Raw genomic sequence first — 27,661 nt, 5'->3', positions numbered from 1 at the left:
TGTTGACTTTGATTAAGCTGTGGACCCATCTGAAGTGATTTTGACCTGGGAACCCTGACATGTAAAAGATATTCTGGATTGTGTGAAAAACAAACAAACAAACAAACAAACAAAAAAAACCCTATATTTAATTCTTGATGTCATGCTTGATCATTGATAAATAGATTCGGAGAGGTGAGATTATGTATAATAAAGTATAATGTTAAAATAGTGACTTAATACAATTTCTAATGAGTTAATTATTGTGAAATTAAACTATTTTGGGTCCGTGGGGGGGCGCCAGTGGAAACCCCGAACCCTGCTTTGAATCTCCTGTTTCCCCACTCACCGTGCGCGTGTACGCCTGTACGTGCACGCGCAAAGGGTGCGCACTGTCTCTTTAAGAAGCGGGGCGGTCCCTCTGCATCACTCCCCATTCTCCTAAAGGTAACAACACGGAACCACATTTGCCATCCCTGTTCTGTTCCTTTTAATTTGCCTTCAGTGTTGTTTCAAGTCCAGTTTCATTCATCTTTTTGTTTTCCAATTATTATTAGTATTATTTTTCAGGTCCCGACCGACTTGAGCCGTGGCAGAAAATGGCGCAGGAATTCGTGGCGGCTAAACTCAGGGGAGACAAAGTGGTGGTGTTCATGAAACCGACGTGCTCCTACTGCATAATGGCCAGAGATGTTTTGTCCAAATACAAATTCAAGCCTGGCCACCTAGAGTGTATTGACATAAGCGGCCGCAGCGACATGGGCAGCATGCAGGACTATTTCCTGGAAATCACCGGGGCCCGCACCGTAAGTTCCCGAGGGTACTGATTGACTGCAAGCTTTACATTTTACAAACCGACAACAACCAAAAAAAAAAAAAAAAAAAAACATACTGCCTTTATCTCAGTGGACTTCTGCACCCTTATAGCACGTACACCAACAGTTTGTATATTTACTAATTGTTTACTGCATCACAATGACTCATCACTTTATGGGTGATGGTTTGTTCATCAGGGAATCTTTGCAAAGATGGGAATCCGACACGCAGATCCTTGAGTTAAAGTAGTTGTAGCAATAAGACTAATACATCCATACAAACAGTGCAAAAGAAATGGCAGATTATCCATTCAGGATTATAATCTGTGCAGAGAAAGTGTTATGATTGTATGTGCATTGTCACAGGAAGCCAGTGGTTGGATAATTACCATGTGCATTACTGTGTCTCTCTCTGTGTGTGTACATTTGTATATAAATATTTGATTTGAATGTAGGTCCCTCGGGTGTTTATTGGTGAGGAGTGTGTGGGCGGAGGCAGTGATGTGGCAGAGCTGGATCAGAGTGGCAAACTGGAGGCCATGCTGCAGTGTATCGGAGCCCTGCAGTGACATGCCCCAGGCCTCCAGGTAGACGGACACAGTCACAAACACAGACAAGAGTCATATAGTACCCAGCACACACACACACACACACACACACACACACACACACACAGACGAAGACACTACACCTGCAAACAGGCTAGAAAGAGATTTGAGAGTGAGCCCGTCTGGCTGTGGAAGAGACGAAGCAGAAAAGGGAATAAGTTTGCAAAGGCTGCTGAGGAGAGGAGGGGAGTTACTGCATCTCAGAAGACCCAAGGCTAGTCATTAAGTGCATAAATTAGTAACTGTAAGCTCTCATTAGTGTATAAATAAATAAATGAAAGGAAATGGGAGACTGGAGGTGGTGCTGAAAAAGATGAAAGAACTTGCTGCTAGGTGGCGAAGATAGAAATAAAATGCGCTTTACATTGTGTTGCACACCGAGGAAAATGCATGTAAAAAAAAAAAAACAGGGACAACAACTTTGAATTAAAAAAAAAAAAAAATCTATCCATTGCAACTAAAACACACACAGACTCAGAGTGCAGAAATTCACTGCAGCATGTTCTTTCTAAAACATGTCTTTATTGAGGGGCCAGAGTTCATAATAACTACAGTCTGTACATCACTGGCGCAGTGGCCTGTGTGGAGCCACACCTATGTCCCCACATGCTGGGTTTGGATGCAGTGCTGGGGAACACTTTGTTTCACAGTCCCGTTTCACATACTGGTCAATTTTCCTGATTTCCCTGATGCCCACAACAGTTTACTGTGGCTAGTTAATCTAGAGGAGTCTCTGGATGATAGGATATGTCAACAAGATCAACACAACTTGGTATCACGGCACTTCACAGCATACTTGCCAACCTTGACAGCCCCGAAATGGAGACGTTTTTGTACTTGGGGCAAAGGGAGCACCTGTTTTTAGCTGATTTAAAGACATGTCTCGATCCCACTACCTGCATCAACTGTTCTAACCTAAACCAAACCCAAACCAATTTTCATTAAAAAAACAAAAAGAGAAAAAAAAAGATATTGGTCTGAGCGTGAGATTCTCTCAGCCATAACAGAGGCAGTGTGTTCTGCCTGATGATCACAGTGAAGACGGAAGTAATCAAGAAGTGAAACCCACCTATAACCTGAACCATGGATGCCGCAGTTTTGCCGCAATTTAGTTTGTTCAACGGCCAGAAACAGCGGTGATAGTCTGGGACTATGAGATGATGAGATGATGGGAAAGCACTGGGAGAGGGAGAGGAAAAATCAGGCGTCTCCTGGAATAATCAGGAGGGTTGGCACGTATTATTGTCATTAAGGTCAAACAGATAAAAGCCAAATACACTTAGCGGATACCACAAGTTCGCTGTCAAAATCTCACAGTGGCTTCTTGCCCACATTAAATACACAAGTACTGCAAACACTGAATGTACAGCACAGGAGAACACGCTCATTATGAGTGACTGGCAATGACCTATTAAATACAAAAATACCTGTAAATTGTCGCTAATGCACTTTCTTATCTCGCAAAATGTTCTCCTGTCCCAGCATAGCCCGTAAATTGTGTTAAACATCCAAATATTACTTAGCCATATTATTTCGGAGTAAATACCAGTGAAACAGAGGACTGTAGAATAAAGTGTGGCCCAGCTGTCTCCACTCCAAACGTTAAAAAAAACCAAAACATAAATATCCACATACAGTACAGTTTACAAAAATAGTCGCAGCACCAGTAAATCATAATCTCATGATGTCCAAAAAACTCTAAAACATAAGAAACAAAAAGGGAAAAAAAAAAAACAAAAAAAAAAACACGTTGATAGCCAGAGGCATTGTGGCTCTCAGTGGGCCAGCTAATGTTCATGTAGAAGTCTGATGGCTCCTCTTAGATGTCTGTACACTGCTGCACACATAAATGCTACTAAAGGTTGTATCTGTGTGTGTCTGTGTGTGTGAGAGAGAGAGAGCTATTGAGATTTTTATTATTGCAGACAGATGGGAGTTGGTATCAGCATCATTTCAAATCATCCTGCCAGGGAAGTAGTTAAGATTCCAGCTCACAGAAAAAAAAAAATAATTGAAAATACATTTTGTTTGATTATTTTTCATTTGATGTAAGAAGCACTCAATTTTAATGCAGGCTATGTGTATTTTAATTTCAAGATTTAATTTAAAACCATTTCCTGAATGAAACTGAGATGGCCTCATTTGACACAGACTAAGACCAAAACGTATTCAGTCTTGCATGGTAATAAATCACATTCTGGCCCCTAGACACTTATCGATGTTGAATTATAGATCTGAAAGAATCTAATAAGTGCGGGCAAAAGAACTGTAATTAAATTTGTCCTGCTCGTATGCTAATTGGGTTTCTGTCATATTACATATGGAAACGAGCATGACTGCCACTGGCAGCATTACCAATTGCTTTCCTCTGAGCCTTGATTGCTCTGCTCACTGTGTTAATGTAGGTGACCGCTTGGCTCAAACACGGATTTAGCCACAGGACACTCAGAGGCTCAAGAGTTACTTCAACTTAAAGAATGAGTATGCTACATTTGCACCCGTTCACATTTTTAAGATCTAACAGAACACGCATTCATGAGCTAAGGAGTGATTTGAGATGGTGCAATTCTGAGTCCAGCATGGATAAGATACTCCGACATCCCCAGCTGTCGAGTGCAGAAGACAAATCTTCAGCACAGTTTCTTTTAATGTAGTTCTGCTTGTACAACCTGAAACATCATCACCTAACAAAGTTACTGTCAGGCTTGGAAAAAGTCTATTCTTGGACATAAACAATACCGCTCTGTTTTCCAGCTGCACATGGCCATTTGTTTAACCTGTATTCCAAACAGAGATGGCTGAAATGTATCAGTTTGTGTCAGTGTTGATTTACAGTGAAATCCACCATTTTGTGTCAGCCACTGGAATCATTATGTTCCACAGCAGGAGCGTCTGGCCACTGGCCAGCCAGTCGTTTTAAATTCGCATTGGGTTTTTAGGAATCAGTCATTTTGTATTGCCCATGATGGAATAGTCATTAGGCCAAGGGCGCACAGTCATTCCGTTCTGTTGCTTTCCTCAGGAGGAAAAGAGGCGTGCCACAGTGGTGTATGTCACTGCTTGTCGAGACTGACCCACTGGTCGGGGCCTCTGTGACCTTTTCCTCTTCCACAGTGCCCGTCAGCGTCTGTCTCGCCACTGCGCTTCACGATCCTCCAAGCTGTCAACAATCCATTCGGAGTCTGCCAGCCAGCACGGCAGTCTGTAACAACTCTTTCTCCTGTTTCCTTCCCCACTTTCCCACATTTTGTTGTCCATTCTCTCTCTTTGTCCTGCCTTTCCCCCTGGATTCCCTCCTCTGCCCTCCTTCCATGTTTTTCACAGGGTTTGGCTTCCAGGCAAGGTCACATAACTATGCAGCGGGACTTGCGTAGTTTGCGTCGCCGCTGCTGGTACTCACTGAGTTCCTGCAGGTAGCCTCTGGACGGCCAGCGCAGCCTCTCCACCTGCTCCCGCTCCTCATCTGCAACACACACATGCTCACTGTGTAATAATAGTAATTATTGCAAACGCAACTGTAGGATGTTTTGCTGATGAAATTGTTGCAACATTCACTGAACACACACGCACACATATACACACACACACACACACACACACACACACACACACCCTATATCTTCTTTCATCGCTGCCATAAACAAAGCCAACAAGGCTTATGACAAGCCTGATACTAGTTTGTTTACACCGACAAGGACCTGAAGACCAGTGGTGATCATGTGTTGTCTTGTGTTATCTTGTGTTGTGTTGTTAATTTAGATTTCAAGCTTGTGCCCTTCAGTACCCGTCCATTTGACCTTAAACAAGTCTCTTGTGTATGACTAATGATGACAATAAAACATGCTACTGCTACTAACCAGTGCAATGCTGCGATTAATCATTTTAATTAGCCTGTCGTCACTGATATCCCTAACGACTTTTAACATGCCATACTAAATGCATAAGGCTATAAAAGATGAGATTACAGTCTTTAATACAGCATGTAATGAAAGCCTTCAAACATAAATACAGAGGCATTATCTTTCAGGGGCCGTCTGACCGAAGTGAGTTGTGTGGACTCAACTGAGCACAGAACCCCACTTATCTCCAGCTTCTTAAAGATTTCTTGATATCAGACCAGGGGCTATCGACTGATCTGACAGGGAGAGCGCTGAAGCTGCTTACACATATATTTTGCTTTGTGCTGAGACGTTGCATAAAAAATACTGCAGTATTGTGCAGTGTGCAGTAACTTCATTCAGTAAGTTACAGCAGTACCGCATGAAATGTACGGTTTCACTGGGTTTTCAGACCCTCTGAAATGAAATTCATTGAGAACATAAACCTTTACTGTCAACACTGAATCCCAATTACTGTCAAAACTGGGCATGGTTTATAGCTTGTTTTGTATTCTCAAATATGCAGAGCGAATATGGTTACTATAGTGTTTCCTGTTATTTCATCATTGATCGGGAAACACCCTGCTTACCGCTCTATATTTTGCACAGTGTGGTAGTGCTATGTAGGCTGTGTGACATCTCAGGAGAGCAAGCCTGGCTTTCCCGACACTTCTGTGAGACAGAGTGAGCCAGACTTTCCTCATACTGTGTTGAAAATCAAGGCAGGTCTTTATTCATCTCAGCACTCCAACTCTAAATGCATTTTTAACTAAAAGCCTGGAGGTGCTGTAGCTGAACAGTTGTCAAATGAAGTCTGCGGCCCCCTCAAAACATGAAACGAGCAGATTAATTTAGCTCTTAATTTATCCAACACGCTGCAGTGTTAGCTTCCACAGCCATCAAGTGAAAGCACATTTACACCACAGGTCAATTTTGTCGAAGGTCTTTGTCATGAAGAAGATGATACACACACTGACCTGACAGTTCCAGGAAGTCAGGTTTGTGACTGAAGATCAGGTAGTTGTTGGCGATAAAGTGGAGGAGCCAGACGTACAGCTGCTCTGCATTGTGGCACTGAGGATCAAAAAGCAAAGAGAGACATATATTAAATAGCAGGGATTCAACAAGGAATTCTCATGCATCAGTTGTAGGTTGATGCCTAAGGCAACTGCAAGTGAAAAGAGTAAGTCAGGCACAAAAATCTCATAGTATTGTAGATGGTGTTCTTGAGAAAAGTACATGAAAATTTCTATATGCAATCATACAATTTTAAAATCTGATGTAATAAGAGCTATGCACAGATAACAGGTGATCTGCCACGGGTCTGTTTGTGTTCTCAGTTTCATCTCTTGCTCTCACACACTCTCTCGAATTTAAAGTGGCACTGACCTTTGCTCGGCGGAGTAACCGAACCACGCTGATGCCCGTCGATGCCAGCTCTCTACTGGGCATGCTCTGAAGGTAAGCGCACACACACACCTCACACAGGTGCTGCAGCCGTTTCACCTGGTACATCTCGGCACAGACCAGCACTGACATAGCCTGCAGCACACTGGCTGGACACACACACACACGCACGCACACACCACCACCATCTGTTACATGCATTTCAAATTACACATTAACATATCCCACCATATACACTGCATAATGGGCAAATTCATTCAAAGCAATTGACGCTACTATGAATGCATTCATTTTCTCATTTATCATGAGTGTCTCCTGTTAGAATTAAACCACTTACTGCAGTGATGGCGCCATGCCTTTTCTATCAGATACAATAAGAGATATACAAGAGATGTAGGCTTGTGAGAAAATGTAACTGCTCTTCACTTTATAGTTACAGGTGCAAAAAAAATTATATAGAAGCTCAGCATAATTGCCCCATAAAAGCTTAAAAATATGATCCATTAACAGCAATGGCTTTTGCATTAAGTCTGTATCTCCTTTGGCAGAGGTAACATAGTCAAGAACCACTGGCTACTCAGTGAAAGTTGTGGAAAAAAAGAGCAAAATGATTTGCCCAACAACTTCCTTTCCTTTGAACAAAATAATTCTTATAAAGAAATGTTTGAGTAACATTGTTTTGATCAAAAACATGGGGAACAAAATTATTGACACCCTTGAAGAATATTTATAATAAAATCAACCAAAGTGGCATCTGTGATTCAATTCCATTTTTACAAAACTCACAAGAAAACTTTTTCTCAGTTTTCAGAAACTGTACTGATGCCTTTCACCATTTCCCGTTTCACTGTGGTATAAATATGAGGTTGCACACATGTGAAGCCCCTTTGTCATTCACCACCATGGGGTAAACCAACACGCTTTCAACTCAGAGGAGACAGATGGTTGCTGACTTATACAAATCCGTTAACATAAAAATAAAAGAGTTGGAAATAGCACTAAGTTCAGTCAAGGCCAATAATTAAACATTTTCAGAAATCTGGAACAGTTGCACATTTGCCAAGAAGAGGACACGTGTGCATACTGCCAGCACACACAGTGAGGAAGATAATGATGGGAAGCAAAAGAAAAGCTTTACCGTTTAGTGTAGTTTTAGTTACGAAGTTTCAAAATCAGCTGATCCAGGTCAGCTCGCATGGGAGCAACTCATACTTACTGAGAGAAATGTCTGATTTTTAGTGTCTGAACTCACTGGAACTACAACTGGAATAATGTATTGTGGTCAAATGAGGCCAAAACTGAACTTTTTGGCCATACCTTCAGCATGTTGGGTGACAAAACAGTTTATACAAGGAAACATATGTGATAGCCACACTAAAATATAAACCTATTATATGACACTGAAACCAAATACATCAGAATCAAAACAGAAATGGCTGCAGGCACATAAACCCAGTGATTTGCAATGGCCTACTCAGTCGCCTCACTTGAACCCTTCTGGAAATCTGTGGTCTGAAGTGAAGAGGGCAGACCACAACAGCAAACCTAAGAATATCAAGGATCTTAAAGCGTTCGGCACGGTGGACAGGGTCCAAGATAGCTCGGCTGGTGATGACTGGAGGCGACACATAGTGGTCACTACTTAGTCTGAACAAGCTCCATTCAATTAGCAGCATTCATTGATTCAGTGATTCATTAGTTTCAAATTATACATCAGATACCACCCCTCATCATCTGTATAATAAGCAAACAAGATCAAAAGAGAGCCTTCCAGACCCTAGAGAGACCGTCTCTAGACTCTGATGTTAGCCAGGCCAGGTCCAAAATCCCTGCCAAACTGTCCAACAACCTTGTCACACATTCCTGGAGGAGGCCTAGAGCTGTTACCTTCTCCAGGTGACTCTTCACCAAATATTAACTGTAGCGTCACCAACAATAATCTGCAAACTTGTGTCTCAAAAAAGTACTACTCAATAAAAAAAACTGTTTGAAAATGATTGTTAAAATAAAAGCATACAGCTTCCTTGTGTGCATGAGCCCCACTGAATGTCTCATTACATGTGTTGTTAATTTTTTACAGCCAGTTTTGTGCAAGTGCCAATAATTCTGGGGCCTCCTGTAATTTTATATGGTAAAACATAATGATTATTATATAGAACAGAACAGAATTAGAAAATGCACCAAACCGCTGCTGCAGGTGCTTTTGAGGAAAAAAAAAAAAAAAGCTGTGGTAGCGTTTGTTAAAAGACTCAGTTGTCACATAAACATGACTATGACAACATATAATTTTCCCATTGCTTGCTTTAACACAATCACACACACATGCATGCGTTCTGACACCCATACACACATCATTCAGACAAATACCATCAATCATATTGTATAATGCGAACACAGTGTGAAATCGAAATTGTTCCTGAGATATCCTGATTCCTGTCATTCATGTTAAAGTTGTCACTCAAATCCCCGGCCTCCTTTTCTCTCTTATGAATTTGATGCACGACACAGATTTTTCACATCCTCCTCTGACTTTTTCCTCCGCCGCCCGCCCAGTGTCAGTCATACAATAGGCTCGTTCATTGCAGCAACACTATGATCTAAACAGAAAACAAAGCATTTATGAGTTCTCTGCTACCATATGTGCTCTATAAAATATTAATCCCAATTATTTGTGCTGATGGAGCTCCTGCACTGATTTTATACCAGTGGTTACTGTTGCTTCTGGAGGAGTTACCTTGATTTGACCTTGAGTGCTGAGCCCTTACATAACAGTGCAGCCGCTGCAGCCTCTGGGGCTCTGTGGTGACTCTATTTTCCTCTTCTTGTGGCTCAAAGTGAAGCTATATTTCTGGACATGCTGTGAGTTGAGCGAGAAGCCGCCGTATTTTTAACAAAACCCCCTAATCCCCTGAGGGTAGGCAGGGTCTTAAGGGTTATGTGTATTTAAAATGATTTCATATGGAAATCTCCCCCCCCGATTACTTGAAGGATGTTTTGGCTGAATTCATTACCTTTCAAACAATTTTACATCAAACTATCATATGCTACAGAAGTCGGGGATTAGTGCCTGGTCTGTTAGCTATTACTGGTTCTTACCCCTTTATTACCATTTCAGCTGATTTATTCCATTTTGGCAAAAAAAGGAAAAATCCCCTCATTCTCTCAACATTTACATTGTGATATTTCCGCCAGAATACTGAGAAGGTGGCTGCCAGTAAATGTGGCTTATATTGTAACTATAAGTGCCAGTTGTCATATTACTATAATTAAGAATGGACGAATATGCCACAGTATTTAAATTGGCTTCTGCTATCTGCTTCTGTAGTTATTTGTAAACCTCCAACCCAAGAGGGACAGTAGCTGTATCACTATACTTAAAGGCAGAATGAGTATAATTTTCCTTAAAAACAATGTGTAGACTCAAAAATACAAAAATAATCTCTCTCAATCATTACTTATGAGCCACTAGAGGTGTGTGTACCTACAGAGACCCTGGATTTTCTTGTCACCGTCAGCCTATGGGCAGTGGGTGTGTTATCTCCCAGCCAATAGCAGCGTGCAGTGCCAGATCAACCGCATAACATCCAAAAGGAAGCTATGAAAATCTTGGATGCAGACCGTGGAAATAAAGGAAATTTTAGCGAGGCGAAACACCAAGTTCCACAATGAGAGTGAATCTGGAGTTGGCTTTCACCTGCTGGCCAGCACTGAGGGAGAGGATGAGGACGAAGAGTGAAGTGGTGTTGGCCTGTTTTCTGTTGGACAGGTAGGTGCTGGCGGGCCAATATCTTTCCCCCTAGGATGGAAACGTCCAACCTCGCTGCTGGTGGTCAGCTTAGCTTAGCTTAGGAGGGGCCAACTTTGAATCTTGTGTTTACCAACCACAACTGACAAATCCTACTCATTCTGCCTGTTAAGGTTAGATATGGTACAAAAACAGTTTTTTTCCCTGTCCATCCATATTTACGTTTTTTCCATTCACTGTTGACCTTCATTTTCTCTAGAGACCCTGCTATGAAAAGATAGTTTGGTTTGTGTTAAGCATTCAATTGTTAAGATGTAACACACCGACAAGTCACGTGATGTTAATGTTAAAATAACCACTCCCTTCAAGGGCCCTTTAAGGTCCCCAGTCCACACTTTAAAAAAAAAAAAAAAAAAAAACACTGGAATAGTTGATAAAATGTGGAATATCAGGTTTAGGTTATTTTCTTCTGTTGTTTAAATTGTTCATATTTCTATTTTTTTCTATATTCCTTGTTTATAATGTTTATATTGCTTTTTGCTATTTATTATCTGTTTATACTGTTTATAATGCAAATTTTGCTTCATATTTTGCTATCCACTTTGCTGCTGTAATGCGTGAAATTTCCCCACCGTGGGACTAATAAAGGAATATCTTAAATTATCTTATCTTATCTTAATATGAAGCTGCTCCCCATTTACCATAGCGCCTCATTTTAAAATCCAAGTGATTCTGCAAAAATGTAGCGACATCACTCAGGGCTGACAATTTTGTGTTTTGCTGCCTAACAGCCACTCCCACTAAACAAGCCTCATTGTCTGGCTTTTCTCATCAGAGATGGACCCAGCCTTCAGTCAATCAGAGCAGAGGTCCAAAAGCATGAAATCAATGTCCACAGAAAACACCCTGTTCTTTACAATGGAATGCACACTACTGCTGAATTTAGCAGGTGTTGTTTTTGAACTTTGTCATATTACCAAAAAGGAGTGAAATATGGGACCTATAATGTTATGAAAACAGACATATATATATATATAAATACCATTTGGAGTTAAGTGAGTGACATGAGAGCTTCTTTGTAAAGGTAGTTGAACTGAGCTTGTAATGTCACTCATTTCTCTCAACACAGAGCATTTATTAGATCTAATTACTTTCATATGCAGCTCACGATCTAACGGATAGTGGCAGCTAAATCAAAACAAAAACAACAAAAAACAACCAAAATAACACGTCTGGGGCCGTGATTTGGCACCACTAATAGCAGATGAAGCAGTGATACCACGGGTTGATTTTGTCATCACTAAATCTAATTTAATTTGAGCTCAGTGCTGTTCTCCGCACGCCTCCCGAGACTGACATTGGCAGCATGTCTCAGTCACACAGATGGTTGATAGGACTTGTCATCTGCTCTGTTGTTTTAGAGGGCCTTTTTGGGCTGCGTTCGGTGCGAGAGGCCTGGAGGACAGCACTGCCTCTTTGAAGCGTTTTGACTGCTGATTTGGAATTGGCTCCTGTTTCTAAACAGGGCAAAGGATTCAGAAAAAAAAGAAACCTGCACAGCAAAGGATGATTGCCGTTAAATAAGAGACAAGCTCATCTCAGTTCCATGGTGTCTGAGAGGACTTTCATCTCAGTCATAAATCTCAAACCGGCCAACTACCTTCTGTTGCGTGTTGTTATCCCTTATTAAACTGACCGCAGGCCATATTTTTTATTTACAGCTACTTCCTGGGGGAGCAGCTGCAAACGGTGGATGAATAACACGTATAACTGAGGGCTGCCCTGTGCACTCAGTCTTCTACTGCTGGCCACTGCACAAAGTCCACTGGAGGGTTTTAAGGATTCAGCACCATGACAGAAGTCAATTAAACTGTAGTTGTTTTCTGGCAATATTTGGACCCTCCATTGGAGATTTGCTATCATTTGGTCATTAATCTTCTTGTGTGCAGTGGGCACAGAGGTATAGTTGAGTGCACCTCCAAGCTGTTGCGTGTGCCGTGTAGTAAACCCACCAGGACAGCAGGTGTCAGTGTAGAGGTACTCCAGGAAAGAGAGGAAGGCGTCTGATGAGACTCCGTGGATGGGCACCACTCGGCTCCGCGCCTCCGCGTATTTCCCACTGAACATGGCCGCCATGACGTCGCAGCGTGCCACCAGCACAGCGCGGTGGGCTGGCAACACGCTCCCTGGGACACACAGAAACACACAAAATTAACATTTAAAGGTCAAGTCAATTTCAGAGCAGCTTGAGGTGAAAACAGGTGGAAGATGACAATTATGTGTTGGTTTGAAATCAGTTAATTAATGCGCTTCTTCAGCTTTAACAGTACAAGTGTGATCTTAAAATTGAAGACGTAAACACGTCCTCAAATGTTTCTCATGTCCAGCACGTTCAAAAAACATGAATGATTCTGACTGCAGCACAAAACGGCCATATTTCTCTTGTGCGTCACCAGACATCACGTGGAGCAGAACATAATTTGATTTGCCTTGTCATAAGTGATAGCCTGTCATGCGGGGCCATTTCAATGAACAGAAAACAAATTACATGTAAAGCCCAGAAATAAATCCTGATATAATCACTATCATTAAGTGCCGGTAACAGCCCGTGACGGCTCTCTCCACAGCCCAATGTCAAGCCAGGGTCGGAGAAGAAAAGAAACGCGGAAAATAATCTGGTGGAATTTCTACGCGACCTCAAAGAGCCAGAATTGCAACGCAGATGTGCAAGGACAAGAAAAAGTCTTTGTGATTGTTGTGAGATAAATATTGATTGCAAGGGACTCTCAGGCATTCTTAGTGGCTTTCTCAGCCTGATCCTTTAATAGAGAAGCGGCTGAAAGTAATTCAAGGGAAAGCTTTAGACAATCCGTGGATGCAAGATGAACCATGCGAGGGAAGGAAGCCTTTTCCTAGAACCATTTTATCTCATTTCACTGAAATATCATGACATCCTTTGCAGAAATGCAGGCTCATACCACAAAGTACCACAAAGCCTCCTGCCTGTACCTTGAAATGGACACCCTTCTTAAATGCCTAGGACTGAGAGCATCATTTCATCAAGCCTAATAAAATGTCACCTTCCTCTGCTGAGTAAGTGTGACTATGCGTGTGCGTGTATGTGTGTGTGTGTGTGTGTGTGTGTGTGTGTGTGTGTGCACATGTATAACAAATCGGCATGAACTTAACCTTGCACCATGAAGATGACGTCAGAGTATAGAGGAGAATTAAAGAGGTTGACCAGAGTCTGGGGGCCGAGCTGAGCCGCCCGTGCACTCGGGGTGTCCCTGGAGGCCTACACATACACACACACACACACACACACACACACACACACACACACACACACACAAAGAGAGAGAGTGAGGAAGACAAAAAGAGAAACCCATCCATCCACACAAACATACACTCAAGGTTAAGATTCCAGCACTGGCTGTCAGGTACTTCCTCACACACTTGCCATGCTGTGCGTCCATCCGAACTCCCTTGTGGAATACAAATGGCCTGTCTGCTAGCCTTGCTCAGCATCAGCCAAATCTATTAAAGCCGCATTGCCAAGACAGCCACGAAGGGAGCTGGCTAATACTGAAAACAGACTGGGAGCCAGGTGGGCATCCAAGACCGACTCGACTGCTAACTCATCTATGCCCATTACAGGCGATTCAAAGGAACACCTAATGCAAAACACATATGTGCTGCGACATGAAAAAGTGTAGTGTCCGAATGGTTTTGTATGTGATTTGGAGGGTTGGAGTGCACACACACATGGTAGGAGAGAGTCCATAAATGCGTTTCGTTACTGCATCCCACTACAGCGGCTTGACCTTTCTCTGTCAACTGAGGCACAAAGAGCTCTATATTCCTCCACTGCTCTGTTGGCTGAGTGCTGCTGAGGGAGACTTCAGCATACACAGCGACCAAAAGAAAATCCGCAGTGAAGACTTAACAGAATCAACCCTCTTTCATTTTTGCAAAATCAATCGAGCAGATACTAGAAACTCAATTTCCTACTGCTTTCTCGGAGTAGGATAACCTGGGGGGGGTATGTGTGTGAGGGGACCAGACTGATTCATGACAGGATGTTAGGGTGTCTCTTCGTGTTAAGGTGGCCTGGCCATCTGAGTGTGTCAGCCTCTCTCTCAACACCGCCTCAGGTGGAAGACCTAGTTCCATCCGGATGGGCTGGTGGACCATGTGTGGTGCCAAAGGCTTGTCAGAAGTTGGCCGTGTCATGCCTCCTGATCTGTGTGTAGCTGATACTGTAGCCGCCTCATGTTTTCCACATACAGTGCACTACAGTAGCATTCCATAGCGTGACTTTGTATTTCATTGGCAACATCCAGTGACATCCTTATATGTATTATATTGCACATTTGAGACTTTTCTCAACTCAACTGAGAGGTGATTAGGGGCAATAGTTACGTAATTATGCTAATTACATTATTATTGTGTTATCTCTAAATTAGGTCTTGGTAATTATGGGATTGTGTTTGTGTGTTGTGTTTAAACATGTGTTTATGCCCTCAGAGGTATAGGTTTGCCAAAATTATATTTACATGTGTTATTTAACCTTGGCTCTTAAGTAAAAGTGAGTTTGCACACACCAAACGCTAGGCTCAGTCTCAAACATGATTATCTTGGTTTTGCTTAAGTGGCAAAGGTGAAATCTTGTCATTTCAGCAGTTGTAGGAGATTGATGCTCGACATCGTGTGGTACGTTTCTGTTTTTAAAGGACCTCACCTTGTCTCTGCCCACGAAGGATCGTATGCGGTCCATAAGCTGAGCCACAGCTAGAGAGTTTTTCAGCTTCTCTTCCAGGGCCTCCTGGAGGTGCTCCCACTCCCACGCTCCTACAAAACAAACACACAGATTCTGTCAACATACAGTAACACAGTTTACAACAAACAAGGAGGCAAACATTTCTCCCAAATAGCTGGCATGGTGATCTGGCTGCCCACACACACCTAACACTGAGCATTCAGGGTTTCTCAAACTATATTGTTCTAAAATTTCTCTGCTGACTGTTTCAAACAATACTTATATAACATGTGGTTTTGGGTGGAGCGCCCAGTCCACATTCCTTACAAAGTCGAAAACATGGACTCAAGCGCCTTCGCAAAATACAAATATAAGAGAGCTGGTATTGCTTACTCTTGTTATATTTGTTAGTTTTCATTTTTTATGTATATATTTTAATGTTTTAGAGGTTAGCTCCAAATTAATATCCTAACCCTTCCATGTTAACAGTGGCATCTGATATTCCTAACTAAGTTTCATTAAAATGCAGTCAGTGGCATCCAAGATATTGTGAGTGACGTGCAACTGAACAAATGCTGTGGTGCCACCCTTAGGCCAATCAGTGCAATTAAATAAAATCCTGAAAGAGTAATTAACACATTCTCCCCCTAAGCTTAATTAAAAACCAATTAGCGGTGTCGGTGATGCTGTGTATGCCGGATGGCCGGACGGATAGTGATTGATACAGCCTGTCTCCCCTGATTTTGCAGAGGGGACCATAAATAGCACTGACCATCAGATGAACTTGTCTAACTATTATTCCAATCTTATACACAAATAAGACAACAGAGTACAACTCTGCCCCGCGTCATCGCAATATATGGCCTAATGATTTGTGGGGATGAAAGGGAGAAGACGTCTAGGCTACATTTATTTACTTCAGTGGGCGCATTCCTTTAAATAACCCACACAGCCCTACAGCTCGATGGGGGTGGAGCACTCTGTCTCATCAGGCCGTAAACAGACCGTCGAGGGGAGTAGGGAGGTAGAACTCAAGATTGGGCAGGATTTAGCTCATCATCACTTCATAATGACTATTTTGGCTCATAGAGGGATTACTTTAACACATGGCACAGGATAATGATGGTGCAGACACCTCATAGGCAGGGATAAGAGATTAGCTCAGTAGCTGTGGTGAGCTTTTTGCTGACATGCGGGCATCAAACACGCAGAACTGGATTAATGGGTGGATGATTTTAAAAGGTGGGATGCAATGGGAATGAATACGTACCTAAACTGCAAAATCTTCACATCTTTTGCAGATAATCACACAAGCAGGTTCCAGGGTTGCTGTAGCATTTCACGCTCTCTCTCTCTCTCTCTCTCTCTCATTCTCTGTCTCTCTGTTTCTGTCTTTCTGTCTCTCTCTGTCTCTTCATCTCACACAAACATGCCTCACACGTGCATCATGACATACAAACATGTCCTCAACATGCACAACATGCACAGTGTAGAAACCCAATGACAAACTCAATAATTCAGCGGTACACTATAAAAAGAGACACAGTCACACAGTGTTAGCATCACACAAGCAAAGTTACAGCATCTATGACCGTCCCCACCACACACTCGGGTGACAAACACCTCTAGCATGGAGTTACAGCGCGAGGGTGATGCAATGTGTTTACAAAGAAGCATGATATTGCTGTGGCAATTCGGTGCCACGAAGCCAAAATGTTGATATAAATGGAAGTGAACCGAGAGCTCAGCTGAAGACATTATCCCATCCCTCGAACAACAAAGTACAGCCTGTTGTAGGCTTACAGCAAATGAACATCAAACACTGGCACACTGTGCTCAGAATGTTTCCCTCGGCTAAAAAAGAACATACTCACATCTGATTAGCCAGTTCAAGAAAATACACTAACACAGAAATGCATACAAACACACACAAACACACACACACACACACACACACACATACACACGCACACACATACACACAAAGTAAACTGCTTTAAACATACAAATCCACCATGTTCAAGGTTACCATTACTCATTCTTCACACAAGACTAAACATTGTCTCCCTGCAGTGTTTCATGTAGATGTGGCATTCATGTTCTGTTCAGCACACATACAATATTCTTCTCCACTACTCTCTCTCTCTCACACACACACACACACACACACACAACATGCACACACACAAGCAGTACTGCACCCAGCTCTCTGGCCACCCAAACACTCCCTTGCTCACATGTTATGTCACACAAACTCAAACAGCACCTTGCACTCCTCTTCTTCAGCACCCCACCCACCCCCCACACTCTAACATCCCTCCCTGTTTTTCTCAGTTTTTTCCACTCCTTACTCTCCAATCTGTTTCCCTTCACACTCTCCCAGAAAAGAACGTGTGCAACTGCACGTATATGCATGCGCATAAATGCACAGCGCGCTGCATTCCCCTGACTTTAAACCGCACGCTTTCTTATTCTTATTTACACAATCACTCACACAGAGACACGCAGCGGAACCCTATAATCTTCTTCCCTTCTCCACACAGCCTTCATCACCCTTCATCCCTTCTCACCAACTCACACTGACACACACACAGAGCTTACAGTGTGATCTTCCGCACTGGGGCCCCATTCAAAGCTCTGTGTATGTCCATGCATTTTTATGTGTCTTTGTGTATGTTTGTCCATCTCTGCATCTGTGTGCATTTGCTTGTGTGTGTTTGTGAGCATGTATGTGCTCAGTGAGTCATTCAGTTTTGCTCACATACACGCACACATATGTCCATGTCTCACATGTTACCACAGCACTCTGCCATGGGAGCTATGGCATGAAATGCCTGTAGCGAAGCGATGGCATGCACAACCCCTTGAGTCCAACATGCAGCGTTTCACGGCACTGCAGACTCCGTGCCACAGACCATGAAGATTTTCATTGCAACATTAACAGAGAATATGATTAGGTTATTTAACGGGGGAAAACACACAACTGGAAAACATTTTGGATGTAAGTGAAATGTGTTGTAATAGAAATTTAGTGTGGCTGTATATTTTATGTGTGAATGTAGCTACATAAAACCTGTATAAATGCTTGTGTAAAATCCATGCTCACACACAAGAATCCTCATTAAGAGAATAAAATATGTCATGCCATTCATTTTACATGACAGTTTTACCACATTCAGTGATGCAATATGAGGCTGCTGTAACAGGCTGTGGGCACAAATTCTACCAGCGAACCTCAGCGGCCATCCAAATGATATGATACTGACTCCAAAACTCCCAGAGACACACTTCAATACTGAGCCAGTTCAGCTTAGCGATGTCCATTAGATTTACAAGAACTGTGCTTGGTGGAAATAAATGAACAGAAATGGTCTGAGACATCTAAGTAAAATTATGGGTTAGCCAAATAATATGAAGATTACAGCAGGAACTACACAGTGAAAGATCAAGTCTTACATTAAAATACTATGGTCACTTACAATCAAGCACTTTACATTTGATCGATCTCTGTTCTTCAGCGTAATGGAAACTTGGACTAGACCCAAAGAACTGCCCTCCGCTGGCACGGCCACTGAATTATTGATTAATCAAACACATCTAAATTATTGGAAATAGAGTAAATGCTTTTGGGAAATGGAATTCCCATTCTATGAATGTTCCTCCAGTACTCCTCTTACCAGGTATTTAAATACCGGCTGCAGTGCACAAAATGTTTCTAGGGTGGCAACAATTACCAGAAAACATTCACGGCTAAAGGGCCTTGATATTGAAGTCACCACAAAATGACCTCACCTAACCTCCACCTCCTGTAAAACAGAGTGTGTTAAATGGTGATGTCATCCTGCATTAGTTGGCATAAATTAAAATTTCAACCAATAAAACCTTCACAAATCTTTAAACATCCTCTCATCCTCCTATACCTTCAAATAAAATGGCTTTTCTCTCCCAAACTGATATCCTGTTGGTTTGCAAATGATCGTAAATGATCCTTCCCTGTACAATGTCCCGCACAAACATCCTGTTTCAACCGGATATACACCAAATCAAGAGAGTAAGAGCCAATTCATGGACTCATTAATAACACAAAACCCTTGACTGAACCCATTACTGGCTGTTAACGATTTAAGTATGGGTATGCCACTGGTTCACAAATAACAAACATTCATCATTATCCAGACATCATGTACTGTTGTGTCAGTAATTGCGCATTTCTCTGACGTAAATCCTTCCTTTTAGTGTCAAGAGGGGGTGGAGATAGTGGAAAAAAAGCAGGATCGACAATCATTAGTGAGTCCAGTTTTCCCTGGACAGAGCGCTGACTCGCTGTTTAGGAGACGGTATTTTTCTCTCAGGTCTCTGTTTGGCACTTTCTGTGTGCAGAGAGAATTTCTCACTGGCGGCCACAACCAACACCTGAATTTCAATTCGAGTGACTTCATTTGGGTGAATCTATGCAGGCTGAATTAATGTGGATGGGACGCTGTTCTCTTCTGCAGCCCTGCTTTGTGATTTAGGCTGATAAAAGAGGGGTGCATTTTTGCATAGAAAAACTTGCCTGATGCAAGATTTTTTAAAATGTAGAAAAACAAGACCAGGTTAAAGAATAGAGCTTTGATTCTGATGATGTAGAAATGAGGGAATTCTTTGAGAAAGTCACAGAAACAGCAGATTTAAGATGCAGTTTCTCTAAGCTAAGTGTAGCATTTGACTGGTGGTTTACCTCTGTAAAGAAACATGAGTGTCTCCCACAAACACAGACACAGGAGGGGGTCCTTCACCACGAGACGAGAGAGGCGTCCGGTCAGGTGTCCGTCTGGCCGCGGCATGTCGTCAATAATACCTCCGTCCCAAGTGGACAGCAGCGAATGGGGGCCTCCGTCCCGCTCTCGGCAAACACACCGTGACTGGGGGCGTTCCCTGTCCGGCAAGAGAAAAGATTCACCCCGACATCTTTCACAGCGATAATAACAGCGATCTGTGGCAAGACCTGAGCTGCATGCCTGGTGTCCGGTGAACAAGCAAGATCTGAGTTACTCTTACCTGGTCTTGGGCCCCAGAAGCAGCTGTCTGAAGTACGGGCTGACGGCACACAGCACAGCCGCGTGCGCCCAGCCCAGCTCCTTCCCAGAGTCCCCTGCGTAGAAAGCCACGTCGGCGAACTGCACGCCACGCTCCAGCAGCCACTGCATGTCTTGGGAAAAGCTGGACTCCTCCACTCGGATGGGAGGAAGACGAGCTGAACGGAGGGGAGTGGGGAGGTTGCGTGGAAGGTGAAGAGGAAGGAGGATGAGGTCATTCTTGAGCAATCAGAGTCAATCAATCAAACCTCTTAATTCCAATGATTAAAGGAGAAATCCAAGGGAAAATCCACTCTTGGACATTCAAACTGTTATATATCTTCAGATCTGTGATGTTTGGTGTTTTCCAGTTATTTTATTATGCAATTTTGCGATCTTATTTCTGTCTATACCCTTTTTTCACCCTTGTCTACTTGTTTCCAAGAATGTCTTCCGCAACATCCAGGGAAGGTCACAGTCAAGGTCAAAGCAAACCTTGTCTACTCGGAGAGAGCAATAACAATAGCAAATAGCGTGGTAACAGAGAAAAAAAAAAGTGCAAGTGGAAAGAGAACAGTGCTGTGGTGTGCCAAGTCTGGTCGCTCAAATTAGAAAACAGCAAGAAGAAAGAAGAAGGAGTCATACTTCAAAGGCAACCGACAACTGATCTGCAAAGACGCAAGCTGTGGCTGCATTGTATTCTGGCCTACTGAAGCTACTATCGGCGGGGAAATTGGCATCTCTGTCTCTTCTATAATGGATTATTCCCTGTATGACTGTTGAACGTCAGTGCAAAATAGTGAGTCTAAAAAGAGGCCTGGCTTGCTCTTGGAAACAAAAACCTGATGTTTAGTGTTGGTGTTTTAGACAGCTGAAAAGCTCTCAAGCCACTGTAGCTGGTAATATGACATCACATCAACATGACATCGCATCCTCTATGTTTTGGCCGGCCATCTACACCTAAATGGGTACATCACCAATATCTGTTTCAACTGTATTTAAGGCCAAGGGTGGATTTTTCCTTTAAGTCACAGGGGAGGTTCAAAAAGCAGGATGTATAGGCATCAGTCACAGAGGAATGATTAGCCGTGCAATGAGTGATAAGGCAGATACAAGAAAAAAAAAAGTTTGATGAGAAAAAACAGAGTTGGAGAGAAGATAATCAGCCAGTCTGAAGCAGCAAACTGAGAATACAGAATGAAGAGAATGACGACATTAAAAAAAGAAGAAGAAGAAGCAGGAGTGAAGCGCGGTGTGAAGGGGGATGTGTGGATGGGACTACGTATGATAAATCATTGTCCTATTATATGCTATTCATACTAAATATGCACTGTGGACATCAGTTTTTTATGGCCACTCAGGTCCGGCCCTGCAAACACTGCTGTTCGTGAATCAGTGCACTTCATATTTAATGTGAGCTACACTGTAAGTAGAGTTATGTTGTGCTGGACAAGCACCAACAAATCCAGCTTCCTTTTTGGCAGCGCTTGAAGCCGCCAGTCATTGCATCAGAACTCGACAAAACATAGCAGCGTAGTGTTCAGATCAATATTCAATACTGTATTTCTAGTTAACAGCTTGGTTTCAGATATGCAGCTGTTTTATCTCTTCAAAATGTTTTGTGCATGGAGGAATGCTGAAATTGGGCCTTTAATCTGTAACCACAGTAAAAATAAGCGTCGGTAGCATAAAGGTTAAGGAAGCAGATTGGTGAGGGGAAGGTCAAATACTTCAACCTGATCATGAAAATTCAGTTACGTGAAAGTTAATGAGTAACTGCCTGCCATCCCTTAACAGCTGTCACTGAGGTGCTTTTCAACAAGCCGCTAAACCCTCGGCTCTTCCTGTTGGTGGTGCTGCAAGGAGTTCAACGAAAACCTTTCCTCGGTTCAATCGATGTTTGAAAAAAAAAAAACTGAAACATTATGGATTGAAAGTAACCTGTTTGTCTCTCATCTTTGGCTTTCACGCTGTAACTTTGCAGCTGCTGAGCTACACATGAAGATCTGAGATGAGGCTTCCATTTTGGTGCAGAAAATATTGATCAGGATAAAACCCTTTTATTCAGCTGTGCTCGTGGCTCTGCAAGCTCAAGAGGCCATCGATTTATTCATTCAACTTCAATGATCTCTATGCACAGAAGTAATTTACGCCAATGATACATTACTGACGACATTGGTAATTATCAAAATTAGATTTTGACAACCAATTTACAGAAAAAATTTTAAATCTACTGCTTAAAGACACAGATTGGCCACAAATAGATTATATATAGATTATGGGCATTTAAAGGCAGTACAGAGTATTAGATAACACATTGTTCTGACCTGGTTGCTCTAAGTGAGGGGGACGGGGTTCGTTTAGTTTATTCCCCCGTCTCTTCTCTGGCCTCTCTTTGGCTTTCTGTTTCAGACACTGAATCATGAAGTATTCCAGCTGAAAAACACACAAATACACACGTTAGTTCACAAACATGAAACATAGAGTTGTTACATCACCACCTCTTCACGTTGGCAGCTGCTCCCCCAGCTTTCTAAAATGTCCGGCAGTTTTTGTCTCCTCTGCCTCATACCTGCCTAAAAATGCTGCAGTTAATCTAGTCTAATGGGCAGGAAGAGCAGTGTGAATTAAAAATTTATGTCACAGCTGTTTGTTGCAATTACAGCATTAACATAACATATATGCAAAAAGTATTTTTATGAGGGACCGAGGAGCATATTAACTTCAAAATCAAGAGAGAAAAACACTAAAATCTTTATCTTTTGATTCTTTGGTGTCAACACTCACCACGCTGCCAAAGTAGCGACCCACAAAGACGTGATTGAGAGAGGGCAGCTCTAGATAGGTGGCCCCCAGGTCTCGGGACAGCTGCAGACCCTCACTGTGCGGCACACAGCTGCTCCAGTCAGACGCACACAAGGGGCACGTGCAGGGGGGACCCTCGTCTGTGTAGAGAGATGAAAATCAATCTCTGGAGTCAATAACTGAGTGATTGGTGAGGTATTTATAATATAGTAATATGCTGCTGGGTGAGCACTTTTATCCAGAATGCATTACAGAACTGTGTCAGCATGCATTTTAGTACAGGTGACCCTAATATGAATTGAGTAAGCGCCAAATCAGTTTAACGTATTTGAAAATCCATTTGTGTGATGATGCTCTTCACAAGCTAAAACAACTACAACTACACAGAGGTATGTACTAATATCTTCTGACCCCGAGTGTGGCTCATATGACCTCAACAAAACACCAAGAATAGTGGCAAAAAGAAGTAAACATCTGACGGCAAACAATACAGCAAATAAGGTTAGTATCATCTACTTAAGCAATAACTACAATGACGTATGTACTGTCTAAGAACACCCATACTGTCGCTTGTGTTCATGGGGAACTAAAGAGACACAATGAGAGGAGAAAATTAGAGGGATTAGCATGAAAGAGAAAAGGACCATAGAAAGACTGCACAAAGGAAGCGAGAGCCAGAGAGAGCGAGGAAGAAAAGAGAGAATGAGTGGGGCGTACAGCTAAGTGCTGAGGCATTTGATAAATCATACCGCTAATAAAACTACAGGCATGACACAGAGAAGGAGCTAGACACAGTGTCTGTGTGTGTGTGTGTGTGTGTGTGTGTGTGTGTGAGGGGCATAGAAAGTGCAATGGACAGTGTCTGAGGCTGACAGGCTGTGACTTGGCATCTCTGTGGTACGTGTGTGAGCGCGGAAGTGCGTGTCTGCCCTTGCATACATCCGTCTGTGTGTGTGCGCGCGCGCATGCACGTGTCTCCGTGCAACACTAGTGCAATGGTTATGTTAATATGTGTATGACAGCTTTCTCTGCTACAGATGTGCCTTGGGTGGTCTAAACTCAAGCAGCAGGAAGTACTCAGAGCTCAGCCGTCACTCTCTGCAGTCATGGGGGGATAGCTTGACAACGCACACAAACACAAACAAAAACAAAAACAAAGGCTCTGTTCGTACAGCTAATCATTCCCTCTCACTGCAAAGACTTCACTCACACTATGATCATCCTGCAGTGAAGCTCTGACAGCATCTCAAAGTATGTTGAGCAGCCGGGCTAAAAATACAGGCTGCTACATGTGATGTGTTTGTTTACAGGATCTAAATTAAACAAGGGTCAGCGTGTTAGACCACGAGGCAGACACACACAGGTGTAAGTGAAGATGTAAGTTAATAATTTATGAGGAGTCTTAACAGCAACCACTGAGGCCTGACCGACTGTCCGACTGTCTCACTGTCTGACTGTCTGACTGACATTTGACGGAGCAACAACTGTTAATGTGAACAAGATCACTTGTGAGCCATGACTTTGTGTGTGGTTTTGAGTTTTGAGTGTGTATGCATGAACATGTGTATCCTGTGTTTTGTGTTTGTGTGTGCATGCATATTTGGGCTGTATGAGCCCTTCTCTGCTTGCAGGGCTTATAATGGCCCAAAATGAACTTAGGCAAATGCCTTTCTTTAGTTTGTTTGTTACAGAGACGCATTAGAGCCGGCAGCCTGAAGGCAGCCAAGCTGAGATTTAATCATGAGCATCCTCCTCACTGCTGGGAGGACAAGCTAGAGGACACACAGCAATTTCACTGACCAACATGAAAGACATTATTGTCCCGAAATTAAAATCAAGATGTGAGCCTACATCAAAACAGCCCGTAAATGCCAGGCTATCATGCTGTACAGGTACAATAACAAAAATGACTCAAAGATTGAGACTGACATACAGAGGATGCTTTGCAGTTTGCTTCAATTCAAACTCCATCATACGATGACATATTGCCAGAGGAAGCAACTGTCAATTGTCAAAATGTTGTATGTCAACTCACTGCCACTCTGTCAAAAACAAAGACGAAATTTGAACAATCATCCTCTCACCGTTGAGCCGCGCTCCCACAGCGACCAGAATTACAGGCACACCCCAGTGCCTCAGCAGTGGGCGGAGTCTTGGAGCGTAGCCGTTCCTCACCTGCTGGAAGGCCAGCTTGTCATTGACTGAATATTTAATGACCAGGATATCTGCCTGTTCCAGGACGCTCCGTACGCTGGCCCAGTCACTGTCCAACAAGTCCTGAACAGGCAAGAAACACAAAGCAAAAGCACAGTGCTAGATTAAGTCCACAGTTTGACACACTCACAGAGATGGATAAAAAACACAAGACATCAAACACATACAATATCTGCATAACCCCAAATCTTTATCAGTCATCTAAACCTAAAAAAAACCCTAACCCCTCCCCTCCCCTCTTTGTCTTCAAAGTACAAACACCTGTGTATGGACCTGAGAGTAAACTAGGCAATGGGACTTCACCCTAAAGGACCCATGTGAGGATGGATTTACTCAAAACCAAAACCTGCAATATCTGATTCAACTCATTAGACAGAGAGGAAACTGCAATAAGCTTGGAGCAATTAGAGTAAAAATAAATAAAGAGGCATAGCCTAGATTGAGTCCCGAATCTGTCCCCAACGCCAGTCCTGCCAGGGTCAGCCCTGTAATGCAACGCATACAGGGATGGTATGAAATAACCATGGCTCATTTCAAATTCATATGCTGTTGAGAACAAAAGTCCTTTCATCAGTTTTTGTGTGTTGCATTTTAAAATAGCGTCCTCCAAAGAATAGAGACATTCTCATAATGCTGCCATCAGTGCTGCAAGGCAAGCAGCCTTGGAATTTCAAATGTTGTACGTCTTCTGAGCTGTGGAAGCTGAGTGAAAAGTGAAAAGTAAAAAGCTTCCCCCTGACTCACACTCCTTAACAATGACAAAGCTCTGACAAAAATACCCTACTTCCTTCACTGCATGCTTCGCCATCTTGGCCTGCCTTGACCTTGCTCTGTCTCTGCAAATCAAATCCAGACTAAAAAGAGCAGATTTGCCACTGCAGACAAAGATAAATGACGAGATCCCAAAGATGCTGGTTCAGAGAAAAACAGAGAATATATGGAGAAGAATATATGGACAACACCTAATGATGCAAGTCTTAAAGGAGCTCAACGATTTGTCGCTCTTGAAACCCTGGTGTTCTTTTATCTATACACGGTGTGTAAGGAGGCAAGATGCAGGACCTGCGTCTGTCAGGCCATTATCTATCCACCCAGCTCTCTCAGACACCACTACCAGTGTCTTACCCAGCTGGGACAATCCCGCACCACCACAGTGACATCTCCAAAGACACGTGAGGTGTACTCCATGAAGGCCGGGTTGTGCAGGCTGCCCTCCAGGTCGCGGGCTCCCACCACCGCCCCGTGACCCAGGTAGCTCCACAGCAGGCCTCCCTGCAGCTGCCCCTGGCCCATGATCTCCTCCCCTGGCCCGACTCCTCCGGGGCATTCGCTGCCGAGAGCCACTATGTGAATGGACCTGCAAGACAAGAGCTTCATGGGGACTGTGGATGGTGGTACCACACAGACAGAAGATAGTCCAAAGGTGGCACTGAAGGAGAGGAGGCGTGCACGTCCCTTTCTTCCCCTTGTGCCTTATTATTCATGTCTATCACGGAGACAGTGCATCACTATTATGTCAGAGCAAAATGACTGGCAATAGAAGCTTTGCAAGGCCCGTAACGGCTTTACGTTAGATGATATTATATTTTAATCTATGTGTAAAGGACACAATTACCATGAATGATTGTTGTTATAATTCTGGTTGAATTTGCATTTATTAGGCAATTGGCAAAAGATTGTTTGAAGCATGTAGGCATACCAAAGACCAAGCACTTTCTCTTTACATCCTGTAATGAGGTGCAGCTTCAACTCACATTGTGGTCACCGCGGTTTTTTTCCGCTTCTCGCTCTACGCTATGGAGCCCGTTTCCCCCACGGTGCGTTTTCACGAGTCTGCGGTCAGACTCGGCTTTTCCGCAATGAGCCGCGGCTCCGCTCCGTCGTTAATCCCTCTCATCGGTGGCTGGCGCCCCGGGAGCCCGGCTGGAGTTTCGCAGTCACTCGCATTTCCCCCCTCTCGTTGTTCATTCATAAAGAGAAGCCCGATGCCGTCCCGACCGACCGCAGAGGCGCACTGGACAAGCGGCGGAGCGGAGTGTAAACAGCAGCGCTCATGGGCAGCCAATGCGCTAAAGACAAACAAGTTGACAGTCCGTAAGAAACGTAATTAGGGCGACCAGAAGAGAAAAAAAAATCCTCATTCCAGAGCCTCCTCGCTCTCGGCCGCTGGTGCCTCGATATCCAGACCCATGAGAATGACGTCGGCATATAAAACAAAGTCTCACGGGCAAAGAAAAAGTGGCAGAGAGAGAGAGAGAGAGAGAGAGAGAGAGAGAGAGAGAGAGAGAGAGAGAGAGAGAGAGAGCAACGGACTGAACAGAGTGATCGCGCCTGACTCAGCAGCACACACACACACACACACACACACACACACACACACACACACATACACAC

General features: G+C 43.2%; 2 protein-coding genes across 2 annotated transcripts; one reads left to right on the top strand and one right to left on the bottom strand.

The window, feature by feature from the left end:
• Window positions 1–438: 438 nt before the first annotated feature.
• Window positions 439–5,262, top strand: glrx (glutaredoxin (thioltransferase)). Its single transcript, XM_030052265.1, has 3 exons — window positions 439–785; window positions 1,250–1,381; window positions 4,727–5,262. The coding sequence occupies exons 1-2, from the start codon at window positions 579–581 to the stop codon at window positions 1,361–1,363; spliced, it is 321 nt and encodes a 106-aa protein (XP_029908125.1). The 5' UTR covers window positions 439–578; the 3' UTR covers window positions 1,364–1,381; window positions 4,727–5,262.
• On the bottom strand, window positions 3,375–26,650 carry rhobtb3 (Rho related BTB domain containing 3). Its single transcript, XM_030052266.1, has 12 exons — window positions 26,393–26,650; window positions 25,138–25,330; window positions 23,036–23,193; window positions 22,576–22,684; window positions 20,232–20,427; window positions 19,912–20,108; window positions 15,174–15,283; window positions 13,622–13,727; window positions 12,445–12,618; window positions 6,670–6,836; window positions 6,258–6,354; window positions 3,375–4,865 (listed from the first exon to the last, which is right to left on the bottom strand). The coding sequence occupies exons 1-12, from the start codon at window positions 26,642–26,644 to the stop codon at window positions 4,747–4,749; spliced, it is 1,878 nt and encodes a 625-aa protein (XP_029908126.1). The 5' UTR covers window positions 26,645–26,650; the 3' UTR covers window positions 3,375–4,746.
• Window positions 26,651–27,661: the final 1,011 nt, after the last annotated feature.

This window comes from Myripristis murdjan, chromosome 5 (genome assembly GCF_902150065.1).
Source record: "Myripristis murdjan chromosome 5, fMyrMur1.1, whole genome shotgun sequence".
In the NCBI taxonomy this organism is placed as follows: Eukaryota; Metazoa; Chordata; class Actinopteri; order Holocentriformes; family Holocentridae; genus Myripristis; species Myripristis murdjan.
Note: the sequence above shows the minus strand (reverse complement) of the source record. Positions and strands in the feature narration are given on the sequence as shown.

Coding starts and splice junctions, on each gene's coding strand:
- glrx (XM_030052265.1), top strand. CDS start 579: ATGGCGCAGGAATTCGTGGCGGCTAAACTCAGGGGAGACAAAGTGGTG. Junction 786..1,249: donor AAATCACCGGGGCCCGCACC/GTAAGTTCCCGA, acceptor ATTTGAATGTAG/GTCCCTCGGGTGTTTATTGG.
- rhobtb3 (XM_030052266.1), bottom strand. CDS start 26,644: ATGAAGCTCTTGTCTTGCAGGTCCATTCACATAGTGGCTCTCGGCAGC. Junction 25,331..26,392: donor TGCGGGATTGTCCCAGCTGG/GTAAGACACTGG, acceptor TTGCCTGTTCAG/GACTTGTTGGACAGTGACTG. Junction 22,685..23,035: donor GTCGCTACTTTGGCAGCGTG/GTGAGTGTTGAC, acceptor TGTGTTTTTCAG/CTGGAATACTTCATGATTCA.